The 23,554-nt window shown below is 41.6% G+C and overlaps 1 protein-coding gene across 1 annotated transcript in view; it reads right to left on the minus strand.

Annotated features, from left to right (window-relative positions):
- ABLIM3 (actin binding LIM protein family member 3) overlaps positions 1 to 23,554 on the minus strand; it is a 140,957-nt gene that overhangs the window by 21,601 nt on the left and 95,802 nt on the right. Inside the window, exons 8-10 of the mRNA XM_049785177.1 lie at positions 21,598 to 21,685; positions 4,657 to 4,715; positions 1,589 to 1,660 (exon numbers count right to left, since the gene is read on the minus strand). Of these exons, the coding sequence (XP_049641134.1) occupies positions 1,589 to 1,660; positions 4,657 to 4,715; positions 21,598 to 21,685 (219 nt within the window). The remainder of the gene's footprint in view (positions 1 to 1,588; positions 1,661 to 4,656; positions 4,716 to 21,597; positions 21,686 to 23,554) is intronic.

A 23,554-nucleotide genomic window follows, 5' to 3' on the forward strand; every position in this document is an offset into this window, starting at 1 on the left:
AGTTTATTTATAGTTGCCTCTGCAACCACAAGCATGAATTACCTCACATTTCTGGGGATACAGCAAGAATCCTGAGGAGAACATAGCTCTTCGCTAAGACATGAGTTCACCTGCTCTCAAGAACAACACTCCTACTACTCATGGAATCAGTGCTCAGTATCACAGAGTTGGACAACAGGGAGGCAGAGTCCACCATTTGGGGAGCAGAGCTGAGTGTGGCACTATTTGTCTATTAAATGATGATGTTTACAAGAGAACTCAAAACTCATCCACCTTCTTTTTCTACAATATCTCTGGCAAATGCTAAGTGTTTCTGTGTTGCTGCACTTCTGGGTAGGAGCTCAGCATATGCACAGGCTCTACATACTCCCTGGAAGTCTCAGGTCATCAATCACCTTTTCTCATCTTTGCCTTTCCAAATCCTTTACACTCAAGTTTTTGCACAATCATACAGCTACAGCTTCCTCCTTCTGTGGTCTCCCTTTCAAACACCACACTGATGTCCTACCTAATAATGCCCTCTTGGTCTTCAGGTTTTTTCTTGCTTGGGTCTCACTAAGGTTAAGAAAAGTGGTTCATCCTGCTGAATTCAATCCCATCTCTGATGTCTATTTACAGGGCTTTGTGTTTACAGGAGAGCAGGTCCATGGCTTTCCCTCTTATGTCCCAGACCTCTCTCAGAGTTTTAGTACAGGACATACCTACTACACTGGGGGCCACTTGGACGAACTCCTGCAAATGTTCTTGGTTTCCTTAGAAACCCCCATTTTTAAATTTTGAGATCACACCCTTTGGCACACAGGGGCTGGCTATTCCCAAACTCTGTGTTCTGGGGTCATTTCTTTATTTTTTAAAATTTAATTTATTTTTGGGCCACCCCAGTGACACTCATGGGTTACTCCTGGCTAGGTGCTCAGAAATTGCTTCTGGCTTGGAGGACTGTATGGGATGGCGGGGATTGAATCACAGTCCGTCCTGGGTCAGTTGCATGCAAGCAAAGGCCCTACCACTGTCCACTCTCCACCGCTCCAGCCCCTCCTCCCTCCCTCCCTTCCTTCCTTTGTTTTTTTGGGGTGGGGTCATATCTGGCGGAGCTCAGGGGTTACTCCTAGCTCTGCACTCAGAAATAGCTCCTGACAGGTTGGGGGGGGCCATATGGGATATCGGGAATCAAACTACCATCAGTCCTGGGTTGACCACATGCAACGAAAACGCCCTACTGCTGTGTTATCTCTACGGCCACCTGGGGTCATTTTTTGGTGGTGCTCAGGGGACCATAAGTGGTGCTAGGGATCAAATCTAGGTTTCTTGAATACAAAACATGCCAAGTTTGTTGAACTAAACCCCAATTGATCTCTCTCTTTAATTTAAAAAAAATACATCTGATGGTATTTTGGGGTCATTCCTTGTTCTGTGCACAGAACTGTGCCTCACTGGTACATGGGGACCATGTGGGGCTGGTTTTGAAAAAGGATCAACAACATGCAGGGCAAGTAAGTGCCTCGATCACTACTATTTCTCTAGGAACTCTTTTGCTACCAGGCTGGAGCTAAGAAATGCTTTCCATTGGCTGCAACATGATACCTACACAGATGACTCGATTGGGTGACCCAATGCTGGATCCTGGAGGTGAGATGGATGTTTCAGATGTCCGTCTATGCTGGAGGAGAGACAGAGAAAAGAATATGAGACTTGTATGTGGTGGGAAGAGAAACACTGAATCCATGAGTGTTCAACAATAGGGTTCAAAATACATGGTAGTTTTCCCTCCCTCTTTTTCATTTCTGTCATTCTAGTCTGACTATGAATGAAATCTGGACTTCACTGGACTTCAAGCTAATACACAGAATAATTATGTTTCTTGCATAGGAAGTTATTCATATAACTTTACATTCTGGGTTATTTCAGTCAATAATGTGTCTTTTTTTTTTTTTTTTGGCTGGAGCAATAGCATAACAGGTAGGGTATTTACTTTGCATAAAACTGACCTTGTTTCAATCTCCAGCGTCCCATATGGCCCTCCCAAGCCTGCCAGAAATGATTTCTGAGCATAGCGCCAGGAGTAACCCCTGAGCATTGCTAAGTGTGGCCTTCAACCCCCCCCCCCAAAGTCTATTTTATTTATTTTCTTTTTGCTTTGAGTAGGGTCTAACCCTACTCAGATGTAGGTGTGTGCTACCTACAGACGTGCTCAGGGCTTACCCTTGGCTCTGTGCTCAAGAATCATTCCCGGTGGTGCTTGGGGATCATGTGTATGCTGGGGATCAAATTCAGGTTAGCTGCATGCAAGGAAGTGCCCTACTTGATGTACTACTGTTCTAGCACAATGTTTATTTTAAATGAGTAAAATTGATGAATACTCACTCCTCAATCATTTGTTGACACGAAATGTCAAGGGAAGTTAAATGTCTTAAAATTGTATAATACATTTGATTCTTTTATTTATTAATTAATTTATTTTTACCACATCCAACAGCATGCGGGGGTTATTCCTTGCTCAGAAATTATTCCTGGCAGCCTCAGGGGACCATATGGGATGCTGGGGATTCAACTTGGGTTGGCCACATGCAAGGCAAATGCCCTACTCACTGTGCCATTGCTTCAGCTCCACAATACACCTGATTCTTTATAATGAATTACTGTGAGTGGACATCAACCTAAACCTAAGTCATAAGCAAAACAATTCTTTCTATGAACAGGGCATCATCTCCCTGAGTTGAACAACAATGCAAATCTTAGGGTAGTTGAAGTGGAAACAATGAAAAATCAAGGGCTATGAGAGAGAGAAGGGCGGGGGGATTTTAGGGATCTTCAGTTTCAGATCTGTTAAGTGAAGGAGATGGTTGCAAGGATTGCTAAGATACCTTCCAGAACTCCAGTGTCTGATTCAAAGGGCAACTACAGAGAGGCATTTTCTTGACAGGGGATGTGAATTAGTGGTGGTTTGGGGGAAGGAATTTAGATGGAACATGTGATGATACTGAGTCATGCAGTGAGAGTAAATGGAAAATTCTGTTTCAATGTTTTTGGTTAGGTCAAGGAGGAAGTCTGAAATTCCAACATATCAATAACTTTCTTGACAGCAGCTAGTCTCCCTCCCTCACTTCCTCTCTCCCTCTCTCTCTTTCTCTCAGTCTTTTAAGTAAAGAAAGTGCAGGCCAACTTGGTTGAGCTAGTCTCTCAAATTTGTTCTTGTGAATTATTTCAATTTTGCTAAACATATTTATAATAGCCTTTTCTTATAGCAAATAATGGAGAATATTTTTTACTTATGGTATCAAGTTATAACGTCAAAAGTAGTGAGTTGATTTAAAAGAAAATATTAACTATATAGAGACATAGGAGTCCACAGATAAAACAAAAAACAGAGTGATAGAGGAAATGATATTTGACAAACACCACCAAAGGAGAGAAAATTGAGGAATAAGGACAATTGGTATCTTCTTATATCTTAAAGTGGGAGAGACCTTGGAAGAGACAAGGATAAAAATTCATGGATCCCAAAAATATATGCATTAATAGACAAACTCCTTCACTAAACAAATGTTAATATGCATGAATAGAAGACCACCTTTGCAAAACCTTTGGCGGATGTGATGGCAAAAAGAAAGTTTTAGCAGCTGGTCAGACAGGAGACACATTGGGATGTTTTGGGACTATCAGAGAGCTCTAAGGGGCCTTGTGGCAGTACCATGGATAGTTCTCACCATACACCTCCCCTTCCACACCCAGCACAAGGAATCTGAGGCCTGGTTCTTCCTTATAGTCCTTGAATCAAGAATCCAGGCTCCCAAGATTTCTAGATTCATGTCCTTGAGCAGTACCCGATGAGGTACAGGCCTGAGCTGCTCTAGTATTGATGAACACTGCTATGCCCTGCTTGGGCTCTATGACCATATGTGGCCACCATCTTCTGCAATTTTGTTTTGTTTTGTTTTGTTTTGAACCACACCCAGTGATGCTCAGAGGTTACTCCTGGCTATGTGCCCAGAAATTGCTCCTGGCTTGGGGGACCATATGGGACATCCCTGCAATCCTTTTCTTTTTTTTTTTTTTTTTTTTTTTTTTTGTTTTTTGTTTTTTCGGGCCACACCCATTTGATGCTCAAGGGTTATTCCTGGCTATGCGCTCAGAAATTGCCCCTGGCTTGAGGGGACCACATGGGACGCCGGGAGATCAAACCGTGGTCCTTTCCTTGGCTAGCGCTTGCAAGGCAGACACCTTACCTCTAGCGCCACCTTGCTGGCCTCATGCAATCCTTTTCTTATGAGTAAAACAAAGATGCAATTCCTGGTCTTCTCTGCCTCACAGGGTTTAAAAAAAATCAAATCAGAGGGAACTGTGAAGATGCTTTGCAAATTGTGGATTGCTTAGATTATGTTATCACTATTGATTACTGACCTAAGCTTCTGAAGGGCACCATTTTTGTCAAGCTAGTCTGAGGCGATTAGATTACCCAGAAACACTTAACAGCCACATCAGTGAACAGTAGTCTAAGTACTTTCACACACACTATCTTAACCCCTCAAAAGAATCAAGCAAGAATTACCACTAAGAAAATACAAAGGCACAGGAACACGTCTGACAAAATAAAGCATATTGTCTCTGGTTTCTGGCACAAATTAGCTAATCTAGTATTACTACCAGTTAACTTACCTTTAACTTCTTCTCTGCCCGAGCTGCCTGTTTGCAGATGGGATGCCAAACCTCAGAACCTAAGAAGCCAGAGGAAGACAAGTGTAAAAATATTTCTTTGTAAAGAAATGACAAATCTCAGACTTTAGTCAGCAGTCAAAATCTCTCCTCATCTCTAATTTTAATACTTACTTTATAACCTAGGTACCCTACAGTCACTAGCAGGGGCCCTGGCTTCCAGGCTCTGTGCTGCTACATGGCTCAGCAGCCCCTCAACTCAACCAGGCACAGGTTCTCCCCTGCCTGCTCAAATCCTGCTCATTCCTCAAGGTCCAGACCTCACAGGGCATCTGCTTGCCAATTTTCTTACCTGCCAGCTGAGTGTGATTTCTCTCTGTTCTAGGATCCATAATTCTTTTTATCTCTCCCAATACATAAAGTCTTAACTTGCTGTAGTTTGTGGGCTTCTCACTCCACCTCACTTAGAAGCTCATTCTGGGCTCTAGCCACGCTGAGTCTCCCACAGCACCCAGCAGAGGCTTCATACAAGTTTGTGGTAGGACTAGTGGAGGGATGATTGGCAGAGAGTGACACAGAGCAGGTGGTCAAAAAGTGGATGCTGCGGGGTGAATGAATGGCAGAGGAGGTAAGTACAGGGACAGACTGTGGTGACCCCAGCCTTCTTTTCTCTTCAAAGACTCATGCTGGGTACCAGAAATGTAAGTGGAGGACATGTCATGGTATATATTCTGATTGAGAGCACGGTCCTGACCTGCTAAGTCGCAGGCGGCTCCAGACGCTCTAAATATAGCACAGTTAATGCTCACATTTTTGGTTGGGCAGGCGTCTACTGCTCCTGAACCCCAGAGGCCAATTTGGAAAGGCATGAGCAACAGGTGGCTGGTTACATGCTGAGAAGTAGCTCACACATCCCCCCCCCCAAAGGGACAGTTGTTCTGGATTAGTAGGAAAAACAGGAACATATTATCCCTGTGGTGCCATTCCTCTCACACCCAGGCTAAAAGGAAAGAAGACAGCAAATGGCGAGATTCCTGAGCACCCAGATGGCATTTTTTTGGTTGGAATTTGCTTTTAGGATCTGCTTGATATTATGATTTATTGCCTGAAACCCCTGGGACTGGAGTACTAATCGATGTCAGTGTGTGTATGTTTGAGCCTGTGTAGCGCAGGAGTGTAGCATGTGTGTGTCTGTGTATGAAAGGATGAACAATGAGGGAAGAAACCAGGGAGAAAATGGCTTCCTAGTAGAAGCCTGGGTTCTTATCTGCTCAGCCCCAGTAGAGCAAACTAGACTCATATGTTCTTCTAAATAATGAGGCGTGTGTAAGTATGGATTATATTAATATCTAAATTGTTAATACCAGGGCCAAATTTGTCATTCTATAGAAGAATGTTTGATTCTTGTTGCAAGCATCCTGGATTTGCTAAAGATTCTGAGTTTAATTTCTTCTGAGGAAGGTGTTGTGGCTCTCAGAGTCCAGCAGAGGGACCCAAGGGCTGTGCTCTAAGCAGCAGCATGTCCACCCCACTCGGGCAGCTCCTGCTGCTAGGAGTGCAGGAGCGTTTGCGCATCCTCTGAGAACTGTGAAATGCACCAGGGTTGTCTACCCCTGTGGCTCTGGCAGGAAACACATATCTCAGGTCTCTGTGGAAACTGGATGAGGTGGACAAAGGTCTCCGAAGGACATGAGATTAAATGGTGGAGGCATTAAAAGATCTGGAAGAAGTTTTCAGGGAGGTGGAAATGAGGGGGTCAGATTAGATGGTCTATTGCACCAGTGTCACCTTTTCAAGCTGATGGTCTCAGCACTTGACATGAAGGAGAGCAGGTTTGTATAAGGGAGAAGGAGAAAGAGCGAGAGCAAGTGAGAGAGAGTAAGTGCTTACATATATATATATGCATGTGTGTATCATAATCAAGGGGAAAGGGATCAGAAAGAGGAAAAAGATAGAAATGAATAATATTTTGCCTTGCAGTTGTTGACCCATATTCAATCCCTAGCACTATATATGGTCCCTGGAGCCCAGCCAGGAGAGATCTCTGGGCATGGCCTCAAAACAAAACAAAAGAAATGAATAAAACCAAAGCTTGAGTGGCTTGACCTCCTGTGAATTAAAAGGTGAAGGAGGAGCTAAACATGCTTTCCTGGACTCTATTCCTGGTACAACCACCCCAAACCAGTTAAGGATGAAAGCAATTTGTTGGTAGTTGGCAAAAAGCTGAGTTAAATAAAGGTGGATAAGAGCCATATGTTCATTAAGATCATGTGCATTCAGGGATGGCTGGGCTTATGCCACGACCCCCTTGAAAACACCAAGAGTGAATAATGAAGCCTTTCCATATGAATTCTTTCCTGAGTCCCAAATAGTCCTTGGCTCATAATTCATGAGGAGCTGGATAAATAACTTCCTGGATTTCACTTTTAGATTTCAGGAGTCTTTCATGCTCAGGGACTTGGCACATTTCTCAGAAACACTTGGCCAGCTGGGATGGATGCTTAGGGCCAACTAGGGATCCAGGGGGTCCACTATGACCACCCAATGGTGCTCAGAGGCCTCCAAGGCAGAGCAAAACTGCCCAGGGAAGGGAGCATCTCATCCCACTTGAATTCTGATGCCTGCAAAACACACCTCCAGTCTAGGGCTGACTCTGTGAGCATAGAATATGTGGAGAAAAGAGGTTCCACTGAATTTTGCAAGCATAGGAACCTGCATTACATGATATAGGAGAAGTGCATTCTAAAATGAGGTGAAAACTGGGTTGAATCATGCTAAATGATTAGAGTAATAATGCTATTAATATGTTTCAATGTGTCTCTAAACAAAAATATCCACAAACTAAGAAACTGTTCAAAAGTCATTAGTTTAGTTTTTAGGTGCCTTTGTTGGGAATGTAATTGTCTAACATGTTCATCATATTTTTATTAACTGTATCTTATTAGCAAATTACAATATATGCCATAGAATTATTTAAGAAAAAAATGAAAAGAAATATGCTAGTCTAATTTAGTCACCTTAAATTCTCTAGGATGAACTCAAGAGATCCAGAGAAAAAGCAGAATCTATAGCAGGGATTCCAGATTATCTGCAGAGAATCCACTAGACTCTATAGATTGGGCTTTTCAGAGAGTTACTGAGTGTTACTTTTCCAGCAGCATGAAACATGAAGGCTTTTGGGCCCCCTCATAGTCCCCAATCTGCATTCTAGTGGTGAGCACCAGACTGTAACTTTAACCAGTCATGTCCACTGGAGACCCACAGGACAAACACCAGTTCACCATTTAAATTGGTGGCCTGGAATATCAGGGGATAACAAGACCAATTTAACATGACAGCATTAATGTCTTTTACAAATTCAGTAAATTTTGCTGGCTAGCCTTCAGGTGCCCAACTAGAGGAGGTTGGGGTACAGGGTGAGTTATTTGTGCATCAGCAGTCAAAGATAGAAAAATGGGGAGAAGAAACGAATAGACAAATTCTCAAAGAAGATATACAAATGGCCAAAAGGCACATGAAAAAAATGCTCCACACCACTAATCATCAGGGAGATGCAAATCAAAACAACAATGAGGTACTATCTCAAGCCACAGAGACTGGCACATGTCACAAAGAACAAGAACAATCAGTGCTGGTGGGGATGTAGGGAGAAAGGAATGCTCATTCACTGCTGATGGGAATGACATCTAATCCAGCCCTTATGGAAAACCAAATTTCTCAAAAAACTGGAAATTGAGCTCCCATATGATCCAGCTACACCCTAGGAACACAAAAACATAATACAAAAATCCCTTCCTCACACCTATATTCATTGCAGCACTACTTACAATAGTCAGACTCTGGAAACAACCAAGATGCCATTCAACAGATAAATGGCTAAAGAAACTGGTATATATACATAATTGAATATTATGCCATCAGGAGAGATGAAGTCATAAAATTTTCCTATACAGAGATGTACATGAAATCTATTATGCTGAGTTAAATAAGTCAGAGGGAGAGACACACACACAGAATAGTCTCAGTCATTTATGGGTTTAAAAAAAAAAAAAAAAGATGTTACTGAAATAATTCCCAGAGATGAGGGCCAGAAGGACCAGCTCACGATATGAAGTTCACCACAAGAGTAGTGAGTGCAGTTAGAGAAATAACTACACTGAGAACTATCATAACAATGTCATTGCCTGAGGGAAGTAGAAAGCCTGTCTCAAATGCAGGTGGGTGTGGGAGGAGGAGAGATGAACATTGGAGGTGGGAATGTTGCACTGGTGAAGGAGGGTGTTCTTTTTATGACTGAAACTCAACTACAATCATGTTTGTAATCACAGTGTTTAAATAAAGATATTATTTAAGGGACCGGAGAGATAGCATGGAGGTAAGGCATTTGCCTTTCATACAGAAGGTCGTTGGTTCGAATCCCGGCATCCTATATGGTCCCCTGTGCCTGCTGGGGATGATTTCTGAGCAAAGAGCTAGGAGTAACCCCTGAGCACTACTGGGTGTGATCCAACCCCCCCAAAAAAAGATATTATTTAAGGGGCCAGAGCCATAGCACAACAGTGGGGCATTTGTCTTGCATGCAGTGAATCCAGGACAGATGGTGGTTCGAACCCCGATGTCCCATATGGTTCCCCTGAGCCAGGAGCAATTCTGGAGCATAGACAGGAGTAACCTCTGAGCACCACTGGGTGTGGCCCCCCCAAAACAAACAAACAAACAAGATAATATTAAAGAAAAAGTCTCACATCATCCATCAGCAGAGCCCAAAGGTTCTTTTCAACTAAGAGCTTATCACATTCTTTCTATCTCTTGTACTGGTTATAATACATCCATATGGAGAACCACCCACCTCTCTGATGAACCATGCGATTCAATCTTCTAACACCTTCTAAAAATTGTTATCACAGTGACTGCATTAATGGAGACCTATCTCAGTGCCAGGTGGGACTGGTGCAACAGTCCTCCAGGGGCTCACCAGAGTTATAAACACGGTAGTGATGATCGGGGTCCATCTGAGCATTCTGTTTTTTTAGAAAAGGCTTTCAAAGTGTTTTTGAATCTGTATAGTTTTCAGTTCTGCAGGTAGTTGTAACCTCTCTGTTATGCTGCTATCTGCCTTCAGGTCTTTCCTCTCTTTTATCTCATTTAAACAGCATTGGATTTAAGCATTGGATTTACTCTCTCACCCCCCCTCCCCACATGCACACACACTGTCTGGTCTTCTGTTTGAGTTAGGAATTGCTTTCTTACTTTTGTTGTTGTTGTCGTTGTTTTTTGGGTCACACCTTGTGGTCACGTCTGGGTCAGCATGCAAGGCAAACACTCTACCGTTGTGCTATGGCTCTGGCCCCTTACATAATATCTTTATTTAAACACAGTGATTAAAACCCCTTGAATTGTTTTTTTAAAATGTCTGTTCAAGGGCTGGAGTAATAGAACAGCAGGGTACTTGCTTTGCATGTGGCCAACCCAGGTTTAATCTCTTGCATCCATATGATCTTCTGAGTCAGGAGTTATCCCTAAGCACAGAGCCAGGAGTAGGGCCTGAGTATAGCATGGCATATTCCCCCCAAAAAGCAAAATAAAATAAAATATAATCCCTTCTCGGATAAATAAATATGGTGGATTTACACATGGAAATGCTATTTTCCATGAAAAGAAAATGGTCACATGTCACACTATGGATGAATGTAGAAAATAGTGGGATAAGTGAAAAAGCTGGCCATGATATAACCATGTCATATATCATATGAGCTAATTTACATGAAATATCAGGCTAGCTCTATCAACAGACAGAAAGAAGATTGGTGGTTGCAGTAGGGAACAGGGAATTCACGCCTAAGTGACATAGGTAAGGTGATGACTGTACATAATCCTCATATGTGGATTATAAACAAGTAAACAAAACGTCAACAGCAGAAGCAAAACTAACTTCTAGACTTAGTGTAAACTCTGGAGATTTCAAGGAAAAGCGAAGGGAGTGGGAGAAATGGTTAGAAGAGGTTATTTGGGAGTGGATGGTGACTCTGGAACTTTAGTGGTGTTAGAGTGACAGTGACAAACACACTGTGTAAGGCAGACTCCTGAAATTCTATGATGTTGTAAATCAATGATAAATGAACCATAGTGGAACATCATACATCGAGTGCATGTACTTAAGACCAATGCTAAGTAGAATTAACAGAGATAATATTGGGACTGGTGAGATAATACAATGGTAAGACATTCATCTTGTATGTGACCAACAAACCTAGTTCAATCCCTGTTATTCCAGATGTTTCTGTGAACACACTAGGGAGTGACACCTGAGCACAGAGACAGGAATAAGACAGGAATAATCATAGGCCAAAAACAAATAAACAAAGATAATATTGACAATAATCAGCAGATATTGGTTCTTGGAATCATGGGGAATGGCCATTTGTGTTATCATTTATGTTTTGTTTTAATTGGACATTATATAGGTTTAAGGTATACATAACTAAAAACAAACAGGTGTGTAAGCTACATTTTGTTCACTGAAGATCCAAGTCTAACCTTCACCCTAGAACTGATTCTGAAGTTTATTTTTGCTGTTTAGTTAATTTATTTCTTTGCTTTCTACACCACATCTGAATTAAATCATTCAGTGTCTGTCTCATCCATGGGCCTTTTTTTTTTTGGTGAGTTACACCCAAAATAGCTTAGGGATACTCCTGGCTCTGAGCTCAGAAATTGCTCCAGACACAGGGGACCATATGGATGCCGGGATTCGAACCACCATCCGTCCTGGACCAGCTGTGTGTAAGGCAAATGCCCTACCTCTGTGTTATTTCTCTGGACCCACATCCACTGGGCTTATTTCACTAAGGATGTGATTTCACAATGCCACTTAGGCCACCTATGTGTGTGGCAAATAGCAGGACTGCACCTTCTTATTTTTTTATGCTGGTCCATTCCTCAATCTGTGGACACCTATTGATTCCAACTATTTCAAAGAACACTGCAAAAGCCAAGAGGGGTTAGATGTTTCTTCAAGTAAGAGTTTTTGTATTTGGGGAGTGAATAGTTAGAAATGAGATAAAGTGGACTGCACAGCCTTTCTGTTCACTTTACTGGAAGCATCTCTGATTCCAGTAATGGCCATTTCTGTCACTGAATGTTTACCATGAGCACAGATCTCAGAGCCAACAGTGGCAGATTGCAGCTTTACTGTGCTCTCACACATGTGAGCCTTGCTGTAGCTTGGTGATGTGGGGCCTGTTATCCCTGTTTTCAGGCGGGGAAATTGGGGAACAGGGAGCTTCAATGTTCTGCCTGCCCATCCACTGCAGTTTCTCCATCTGGCTTGCATCAGAGCCAAGCCCTGGTTTCCTGCAAATTCTGGCACTTCTCTGCTGATACTCATGGGGTGGGGCTCCCTTGTCCCCCATGATGGGCAGCAGCTGGCCATGCCACCTGCAGGCAGTCAGTATGGGTCAGGAGAGTTTGAGGCCACACACAGAAAAAAGGCAGGGAGAGAAGATTCCTCTGTAGACCCTTCAACACAGGCGGCTGCTTCAAGACACTTTTCAGTAATACGAGCAGATTAAACCCCTTTACCTAAAGTTGTTTGAGCTGGATTTCTGCCACCTAAAAAGTCCAGACTAATAAAGTATCTCATTGAGCTAAAACCTGAGTATCTGACAAGTTCTTGACATGCCCAGCAGGCAATTTTGTTTCCCAGCAGATATAGGAAGCTACCAGGGAAATTGCTACTTGAGATCTAATTCTGACCAACAGGGGCAGATTGGCCAGGGAAGTGAATGTGACAGTAACCAAGGAGAAAATGATCATGTTGAGTCTGTGGTGACCTGAGCAGAGGAATTTGGAAACAGACTTAGACAACAAACTCAAGACATTGATGCTGTGATGTTATATATGATTTAAGAGGTTTGGTAATCCTAAAAGTCTTTTGAAAAATGACTGTTCATCAAAAATTTAAATACACTCTATTTTAAATGACATATCTTTAGTAAATTCAGACTCTAGGAAATATCAATTTAGTACAGTCATAGGGTATTCTTAAAGAGTCTAAAATTATTTAAGATTGGGGGAAACATAGTATTAAAACTTTTAAGCAGAACTCCTACAATCTAAACTGTCAGTAAGAATTTCCATTTAAAGTAACTATGCTAAACTACTGATGTATAGTAACCAACAGTCTGTTAGTGTTTCCTTAAGTGTGATTTGGTGATATATATGTATAGATTAAGACAGAGGGCTGGCACTCCACAATCCATTCACAATTGAATCTCTTCTCCAGCCATCCTTAGCTCAGTGCCTTTCCGAGGAGGTGCTTTTCAGAAGAAAATAAAGCCTTAGTTAACTATCAGTGGTATCCTCAGAACAACAGAAAAGACAGACCTTCTGGTATCAAAACCTTATATCATCTGAAATAAGAAAAAGTACCTAAAAAAGGCTGGTTATACAAAGGAAGAGTTTGAGTATTGTCTTCAATTTGTAGGAACTAAAACTTATGCCTCAGTTTTGAATCCTGGACATCTCTGAAATCGCAAAACGTTTTTGAAAGTTATGAATCTTCTTTTTAGAGAGACACAGACGGACAAAACTTGGAAAGCAATTTTAGAGGATTCGCAGAGTTCACCACAGGTTGAGAGTTTCAGTAGTAAATAGAAGAAAACAGTCTTAAATCTGCTTTTTCAGGCCAAACTAATTCATTTTCCGCAGGTATAAAACTTTCTAAACTTACTCTCTAAAATGGGGATAGTGATATCTTTCAGCTTATATGGATGTTGTGAAAATATAAAAAATACTGCAATTAATACTTCTAGCAAACATTTGGCACAAAACAAGTGTTCAATAATTGCCAGTTTGATGATGATGATTGCTATAGTTTGTTTATTTTTGTTAGCACATCAGGGTTTGCCCTAGGATTTTCTAAGTAGTTTTCTGCTTGGTAGGTTTTAGTTAAAATAGACCAATAATTATAGCAACCATTAAAAATGTACAGCTAAGCTCCTAAGTTTGCAGTGTGATTCTCTATTGTGGGTTTTAAGACATTCTTTATTATTAATTTTTTGAATGAAGATAGAAAGGATAAAGCACATGTTGAGTAAGGACAAAGTTCATCTCTTGAGTGACAGAAATTCCCACCCATCTAGCAACAGTAACATCTGTGATCCCTGTATAACTTTGTGTGAATCTGCAGCATGTTAGCTGCCATTTTTTGACACAAAAGAAGTAGCTGACTTTCCTGAGGATGCCCAGATGAAGGGTTTGGGCCACAAACACCAGATTTTGGTATTATATAAATAGTGAAAAGACAAGGCACAACAAAAGTTAACACAGAGAACTGGCTCTGTTCTCACGAGGCCCCAGATGTTTCAAACATATGACACAGATCTTGGCATTGGTCAGAAAACTACAGCACTGCAATTTGAAGACAAGCTGAGTGACAGACCTGCTGGAGACCTTTAGTCTGTAGCACTCTGGCCCTGCATATGGCTGCCAAGACTGAGTGTGTGAACAGTTTTGCTTCCTAATCCTTTCATGTTGTTTTGTGGGGGAAATTTGTGATTTCTCTTTTTTTTTTTTTTGGTTTTTGGGCCACACCCGGTAACGCTCAGGGCTATGTGCTCAGAAGTTGCTCCTGGCTTGGGGGACCATATGGGATACCGGGGGATCGAACCTTGGTTCGTCCAAGGCTAGCGCAGGCAAGGCAGGCACCTTACCTTTAGCGCCACTGCCTGGCCCCGATTGTGGGGGAAATTTGTACCTTCACATGCACTGAGTGTTTGGGGCAGGCCTCAATTTTCCACCATGCACAGCTATCCCCACCCCTTAATGCAGACCTTTGCATTTGCTCTTCTCTCTGCCTCTCCAATCTTTCTGTTTTCTACTAATTCCGTCATTCCATCTTCTACTCATTTTCTTTTTCTTTTTTTTTCATATGTGAATCTTTTTCTTTTCTTTTTAAAATTGTTTTATTAATATCTTTATTTAAACACCTTGATTACAAATATGATTGTAGTTGGGCTTCAGTCATGTAAAGAACATTTTTTGAGGTGGTCGTGGTGGTAGTGGGGTGTTGGACCATACCCATTGTGCTCAGGGGATTCTACAGGGTCCTGAAATGGCCACATGCAAGATAATGCCTTAACCCCTGCAGTATACTTCGACCCCTCCTTTTCTTTTACAAGAACTTGGCTGCAAACTTCGTTCCTTCCACAGAACTTCCCCTGATCTCCAAGACTAAATAGACTCAGGGCACATGCCCATCACTCCCAGCTTTTTCTTCAGTCTCTCCTTTGGCTTGTGTGCTTATTATAGTGGAAGCACTGTGCAGTTCACAGTGGAGGTTCTCTAGTTTCATTCATCTTGGCATGTCCATTTAGAAGGGATGGATAGAAGAGTGTGGCCATCCCCATTGGGCAGGAAAAGAAGAGGCCTGGAGAAGGCCTTTCAAGGTCACAGCTCTTGCTTGGAAGAAATGCTGATACTGGGCCTCAAGACCTGGCTCTCAGCTTCTTCGATCATCACTGTACTGCCTGGCTGAGGTGGGAATGGAGGGTTTTCTGATCATATCTGGGAGATAATCGTAACAAATTCTCTGTTCTTGCCTGGCAGGGTGTCCAAGGCGCTTTCAGGGGGGGGGGGACAGAACACCTTGCTGGTTGCCATCACTCAGTTTGAGTCATTATGATGTCAGCCTTGGAGGGCCCAGTCCCCGCCTCCAGCTCACTCTATCCTTTGAGGCAGACTTGAAGGCCCTGCAATTACACCCACTCTTCCAGGAGCCCAGGGTAGGGGTGTAGATAATTAAGGAGAAGGGTGACAGGCCCATATTCATCGCCAACTACATCTCCCACCTCCTGGGGGCATTATATTGGGGTGCATCATCTCTCAAGCTCATAAAGCTGCTTTCTTTACCCCTTAACTCCTTCAGCTGTGTCTGAAAGTTTGGTGTGGGGGTTCAGAAGATACTGATGAGAGCCAGAGTGATATTACAGTGGGTAGGACACTTGCCTTGTATGCGCTGACCTAAATTAGATCCTCTGCAACCTTTATGGTGCCCTGAGCCTTGCCATGAGCGATCCCTGTGTACGGAGCCAGGAATTACCCCTGAGAATAACAGGGTGTAGCCCCAAAACAAACAAAAAAGAAGACACTGATGGATGAGAATGAGTCTCAGGGGGGTAGTGACTTGCCTGGAGTCACTTGTTAAACAAATAAACTAAGAGTGCTCTCAGTGGCTGAACTTACTCATTGTTTTTTATGAGGATGGTCATTAGTCTATTTTACACAGATCAAGTGATCCAGGTTCAGAAAATCAACTGCTAAAGAAAATTGCTAAAGAAAATAAATTGCTACTTACATGTAGTAAGGATTCGATCCTGGGCTGACACACCAAATGGGAGAGGAATGGAAGTTTGTCAAGGAGCGGGGGTTGTTCATTATGTGAGTGAGCACAATGGCAGTTTCAACATGGTGTTCACCAGAGAATGGGGGAGACAGTGGTGACACATTTCTAATCTAAGTACAAAACCCATATTCCAAGGGTGTTCAGTGTCCATGAAGTCATTTACTGAGATTAAGGTGAGCCTCTCAACACTTAACTCAGGGTCCTGCTGCAAGAACTATGGTGGCTCTAGGTTCTGAGATGTTGGAGGAGAGGATGTAAGAAGAGAGAAGATAGAGACTGCAGACACTTTAAGCTTGACACTAATGTTCTCCTTGTTTTGCCTTGTCTTTTGGGACACCAGCTGTTTTCAGGGCTTACGTTTGTCTCTGTGTTCAGGGATCACTCCTGGTTGTGTTTAGGAGATCACATGGGATACTGGGGATTAAACCCGGGTCAACAGCAAAATATTTAAAACAATTGTTGACAAATCTTAAAGAAGAAATCAATAGCAACACAATAATAGTGGGAGACCTCAATATCACCCTGTCACCCCTTGATAGGTCAACAGGATAAAACCTAACAAGAATCTACTAGCTCTAAAAGGAGAAATGGAATAAATGTCTGCAATCTCTATCTTCTCTCTTCATATATATATGGCTCTCCACCCCCAGAAAACTGTATACACATTTTTCTAACGTGCACATGGATTATTCTCCAGGATAGATCACATGCTAGCCCATAAAACAAAAAGGATAAAATCAAGAGGATAGAAATTGTACAAACTACCTTCTCAGATACTTTACCACCTTGAAATCAAACAGCTCACTACTGAACAACCAGTGGATCAGAGATTAAATCAAATTATAAATCAAAATATTCCTGGAAACAAAGGATAATAAAAACACAAATTATCAGAATTTGTGGACATGGCAAAAGCGGTACTAAGAGGAAAATTTATAGCTTTGCAAGCACACATCAGGAAGGAAGAAAGGGTCTACAGAAAAAAACCAACTTATAAAATTAGAAAGTGATCAACAAAATGAACCAAAAATAGGTAGGCAGAAGGAAATAACAAAGTTTAGAGCAGAAATTAATAAAGTGGCAATCCAAAGAATAATTCAAAAAAAATCAATAAAAGCAAAAGTTGGTTCTTAGAAAATAATCAAGATCAATAAGCCACTAGCAAAACTCACAAAGGAAGAGAGAGGAACTTAATAAACCAATTAGAAATGAAAAGGGGGAGCTCACTACACATACTACAGAGATTCAAAGTGTAATCAAAGACTACTTTGAAAAACTATGCCACAAGAGAACCTGGAAGAAATAGATAAATTCCTGGACTCTTATAAAATTATCCACAGTTGAACCAGGATGATCCAGCATATCAAACAGATCCATTACTATTGAAGAAATTAAAATGGAAATCAAAGTTTTCCCCAAAATAAAAGTCCAGGTCCAGCTTGACTCACTTACAAATTCTTTCAAACCTTTCAAGAGGAACTACTATACCAATCCTTTTCAGGCTCTTCCAGGAAATACTACCAAGTAATTTTAACAACACCCTGATACCAAAACCAGACAGAGATGCTGAAAGAAAAAAAAAACCTGATGAACACAGATGCAAATATCCTCAATAAAATCCTAGCAAAGAGGATCCAATGCCTCATCAAGAGGGTCATATACTGTTGTGTATGTAAACATTTCCATGGGATTATTATGTTACTGATCCTACCCTGATGGGTGATTGTGCCCTACCCTAGGGTGTGACCTGGCATTCTGCTCCCACCCTAGGGTGGTACCTGATTATGATGTATAAAAGCAAGGGTCTGTGGAAGGCTGGGGCCTTTTCCCAGGGGCTGATTCTGAAGCTTTTGGCTTCAGCCTTATGCACGGAATAAAGCTGTTACTTTCAGAAGCCTGACTGCCTGTTAGCTTTATACCCGCCGCATTCACCTCAGAACCGCCGGCTGAATAGGGTAGCAGATGCGTGGTCTGAGCTGGAGGAGAAATACCTCATCCTCCATCCCTCCATCAGTCAATCTCATCAAGGGTTGTTCTGCAACAATATACCACGACCAAGTAGGTTTCATTCCAGAGATTCAAGGATGGTTTAACATATGGAAATCAATCAATATAATACACCATATCAACAATAGAAAAAATAAAAACCATACGATCATACCAATAGATGCAGAAAAAGCATTTGATAAGGTCAAACACCCATTCATGATAAAAAATCTCAACAAGATAGGAAGGGAAGGAACTTTTCTCAATATAGGTCAGGGGCTGGAGAGATAGCATGGAGGTAAGGCATTTTCCTCGCATGCAGAAGGTCAGTGGTTTGAATACTGGCATCCCATATGGTCCCCGAGTCTGCCAGGAGCCATTTCTGAGCGTAGAGCCAGGAGGAACCTCTGAGAGCTGCCGGTGTGACCCAAAAACCCAAAATCAATCTATCTATCTATCTATCTATCTATCTATCTATCTATCTATCTATCTATCTATCTATCTATCTGTCTGTCTGTCTGTCTGTCTGTCTGTCTGTCTGTCTGTCTATCTATCTATCTATCTATCATCTATCTACCTACCTACCTACCTATCTATCTACTATCTACCTACCTACCTACCTATCTATCTATCTATCTATCTATCTATCTATCTATCTATCTATCTATCTATCTATCTATCTATCTATCTAGTGGAGGGCATTTACCACAAGCTGATGGCAAATATTATACACAATGGAGATAAACTAAAAGCCTTTCCTCTAAAATAAGGCACAAGACATGGCTCCCCCCTCTCACCACTTCTATTTAACATATTACTGAAAGTATTTGCCATATCAATCAAGCACAAAAAAGATATCAAGGGTATCCAGCTAGGAAAGTAAGAAGTCAAGCTCTCACTGTTTGCAGATGATATGATACTATATTTAAAAAACTCTAAAGACTCTATCAAAAAGCTTCTAGAAGCAATACATTCATATAGCTAAGTGTCAGGCTACAAAATTAACATGCAAAATCAATGGTCTTCTTATACACAAATAATGATAGAGAAGAAATGGACATTAAAAAATTACATTCACAAAAGAGCCACAGAATCTCAAATACCTTGGAGTCAACTTAACCTAAGGGTGAAAAACCTATACAAAGAAAACTACAAAACACAGCTTCAAGAAATAATAGAGAACACAAGGAAATGGAAACACACAAACCCTGTTCATGGATTGCAAGGATTAACATAATTAAAATGGCAATACTCCCCAAATCATTTTACAGATTAAATGCAATTCCTCTAAAGATACCCATGACATTCTTCAAAGAAGTGGATAAAACACTCCTGATATTCCTTTGGAACAATAAACATTGATGAACAGCTAAAGCAACCCTTAGGAAAAAGAAGATAGGAAGCATCAATTTCCCCAACTTTAAATTGCACTACAAAGCAATAGTCATTAATACAACATGGTATTGGAATAAGAACTGACCCTCAATGGAGCAGACTTGAGTATTAGGAAAATGTTCCCAAGACACACAATCAATTAATCTTTGATAAAGGGGCAAGAAACACAAAATGAAGTAAGGAAAGCCTCTTCAACAAGTGGTGTTTGGACAACTGGTCAGCCACATGTAAAAAATGAACTTGAACCTCCAGCTAACACCAGGCACAAAGGTCAAATCTAAATAGATTAGTCTCAATATGAAATCCAGAACTATAAAGAATACAGAAGAATACGTAGGTAAACACTCATGACATTGAGACTAAAGACATCTTCAAGGAGGAGACAACACTGTCCAAACAAGTGGAAGCAGAGATAAATAAATGGAACTCTATTAAGCTGAGAAGCTTCTGCACCTAAAAGAAAATAGTGCCTAGAATACAAAGGCCATTCATAAAATGGGAGAAACTATTCACCCAATACTCATTAAATAAGATGCTAATATCTAAGATATAAAAGGTACTGACAGAACTTAACAAGAAAAAAATCTAACCCCATCAAAAAATAGGGAGAAGAAATGAATAGGTATTTCATCAAAGAAGAAATACAGATGGCCAAAAGGCACATGAAAATATGTTCCACATCACTAATCATCAGGGAGATGCAAATTAAAACAACAATGAAGTACCATCTCATGCCACAGAGACTGGCACACATCACAGAAACAATAACAATAACAACAACAACAACAACAAAATAAAACTAAGAACAATCAGTTCTGGTGGAAATGTGGGGAGAAAGAAATTCTCATTCACTGCTGGTGGGAATGCCTTTTAGTCCAACCTTTATGGAAAACAATATGGAGATTCCTCAAAAAACTGGAAATTGTGCTCCCATATGACCCAACTATACCACTCCTAGGAATATATCCTAAGAACACAAAAACAATACAAAAATGCCTCTGCACACCTATATTCACTGCAGCACTATTTACAATAGTCAGAATCTGGAAAGAACCCAGATGCTCGATAATAGATGAGTGACTAAAGAAACTGTGGTACATGTACACAATGAAAACTATGCAACTGTCAGGAAAAAAGAAGTCATAAAATTTTCCTGTACATGGAAAACTATTATGCTGAGTGAAATAAGTCAGAAGGAGAGAGACAAAGAATAATTTCATTCCTCTATGGGATTTAAGAAAAATAAAAGACAGTATTGTGATAATACCCAGAGATAATAGAGACAAAGGTTGGAAGGATAAGCCAATGATATGAAGCTTATCACAAAGAGTGGTGAGTGCAGTTAGAGAAATAACTACACTAACAACTATCATGACAATGGTAATGAATGAGAGAAATAGAATGCCTGTCTTAAAGATAGACGGGGGGGGGGGGGGGGGGGGAGGGGCGGGTAGGGGGCGATGGAGGTAAGGTGTCTGCCTTGCAAGGGCTAGCCAAGGAAGGACCGCGGTTCGATCCCCCGGCGTCCCATATGGTCCCCCCAAGCCAGGGGCGATTTCTGAGCACATAGCCAGGAGTAACCCCTGAGCGTCAAACGGGTGTGGCCCAAAAACAAACAAACAAAAAAAAGTCATTAAAAAAAAAAAGATAGACAGGGGGTTGAGGAGGAGGGAGTAGGGAGGCATTGGTGGTGGGAAGTTGCACTGGTGAAGGAGGGTGTTCTTTTTTTTATAGCTGAAACTCAACTGCAAACATGTTTGTAATCATGGTGCTTAAATATATGTTTAAAAAATATCGGGTCACTGTGTGTAAGGCAAACACTCTAACTGCTATACTTTCTGGCCCTCTTCTTGACTTTGTTGAGATCAAACTCTCCCTGGAGCCTGTTCAGTCTGCTGAGTCTACTCAGAGCTCAGAGATCTCTGCTCAGAGATCAGGCTAGCTTAGCTGTAGGTGGAGGCACACAGGTATGCAAGGCAGATTCCTTGTCACTTGCTATTAGCCACACCAACAACTTTCCTGGGCCACCCAGGGAGCAATAAAATAATTGCAATTTTGAAGAGGAAGCCGAAAGCAAAGCTGATACTAAATTGGAATGGGATTGTATCCCTCTGCAGTGCTGGCTAGGAATGAGGAACAGAAGGTTGAGATTCTCTTACCTGTGAGGTACATCTCTTCCCCTTCTGTGAACATCTGGTGGCAGCGGACACATCGGGCACAGGTTGGGTGGTAGTGCTTCCCTCCTGCCTGCAGGAATAAGACCAAGCATAAGGTCAGACTGGGTTGGCTCCATTCCTAAACACATGAATATTGGCATCTTCACAGACTACAAGTTGTTTGAGTCACCCAAGGGAGTTACAACATCTAACTCTCCATTCTGAAGAGTGATGTTCTACCAGTGATTCCTGACAGCAGAAGAAATTTCCCTAGATTCAGGCAGGACAGGGCCCATCATTCGGTTTCTATTTAATTAAAATCATGTTGCTTTGATGACAACAAGCATTTTTCCAAGAATAGGGCCCTAAAACTAGGGTTATTGGTGATTTAAAGGAGTACAAAGGCCCAGAAATTTTTTTTATTAATGTCTTTATTTAAACACCTTGATTACAAATATGATTGTAGTTGGGTTTCAGGACTAGGAATTTTATTGCATTAGTTCAGTGAGGGAAAATAACATCCTTTATTCTGATTTTTAAGGGGCAAAGTGCCAGTATATCTTTCATATCTGCCCCAAACTTACCCATCTCTATCATAATAGGGACAGTTATACACTTATATAAGTCTCTACAAGCAATAAACTCCAATTAGAACTATAAGTTTTGGTTAATGGTGATATGCAAATAGTTCTGATTTTATTTCCATGTCATAGCAACAAAATTTTAAATTTGTTTTGTGGTCACACTGGCTGAGCTCAGGGGACCATTTAGAATCTCTGTCAGTTACATACCAGACAAGCTCCTTACGCTTTGTACTATTTCTCCAGTCTTAATATTTACTGGGCTCTCCCAAGCAGCATTCAGGAGACCCAGAGGCCCTTCCTGGCCAACTGGATCAATGGTTCAATGCAAAAGCCTGAGGATACAGGGCTGCTCAGGTGCTCAGTGCTTGAGGGGAGGGGTTTCCAGGGCCACATCCAATGGTGCTTAAGGATCATGTGGTGGGGGATCAAACCAGGGAATAATGTCAAGTGCCTTACTTCATGTACCATTTTTCCAGTCCATGTTCTAAAACCTTTCATACAATAAATGAGCCGACTAAAATACAAATTAAAGGAATGGTAAGAATTAGAACACAAGGTTTGGGGCTGGAGCAGTGGCGCAAGGGGTAAGGCGTCTGCCTTGCCTGCACTAGCCTAGGATGGACCGCGGTTCGATCCCCTGGCATCCCAGATGGTCCCCTAAGCCAGGACTAATTTCTGAGCGCATAGCCAGGAGTAATCCCCGAGTATCACCGGGTGTGCCCCCCCCCCAAAAAAAAAAAGAACACAAGGTTCACAGACAAAGCAAAAGTTGTGAGGGTGGCACAGTATGGAACAACTTTTAGGGCTCAGCAGACCAGTAAGTGGACCTGCATAGCCAGGATCTAAAAGAGTACCTGGACTCTCCTCCCCCAACATCTGCATTTGATGTCTTTGTTCTTGTTCCCAGTATGACTACAAGTCTCTATTACTTCTTTGAAGAAAATAACAGTCTCATAGTTGCAATTTCGACACTGGGAAGACAGCCCCAAAAAGGTGATGCCTCAGAGCCTCACCGAGGGTTAACAGAAAGGCTGTCCAGAACACACTTCCATGAGGCCCCACAATTACAACCAAGAGTTCCACAGGGTCCTTCAGTGGCAGCACCAGTACTCCACTGTGGGAGGAACTGCCAAATGGGTTGGCAAATGGGTTGACAGGTAAGCCTTGTAAAGAAGGTAAAACTTGTGTATTTGGAGAGGGTTGTTTTGGGGGTGATAGGCTCAGAAATTCTGGAGGGCTTTTAAATGCCTTTCCCCACTGTACCTGATGCTAATGGGTTCCTTCTAATTCAAAAATGATCAGCCTTAATAATAAGAAGGGGGTAGGGGGTAGTAAGAGATCCTGAATATAGATTTGTCTATTTTGGAGACACTTAA

Source organism: Suncus etruscus, chromosome 12, assembly GCF_024139225.1.
Source record: "Suncus etruscus isolate mSunEtr1 chromosome 12, mSunEtr1.pri.cur, whole genome shotgun sequence".
NCBI classification, from domain to species: Eukaryota; Metazoa; Chordata; class Mammalia; order Eulipotyphla; family Soricidae; genus Suncus; species Suncus etruscus.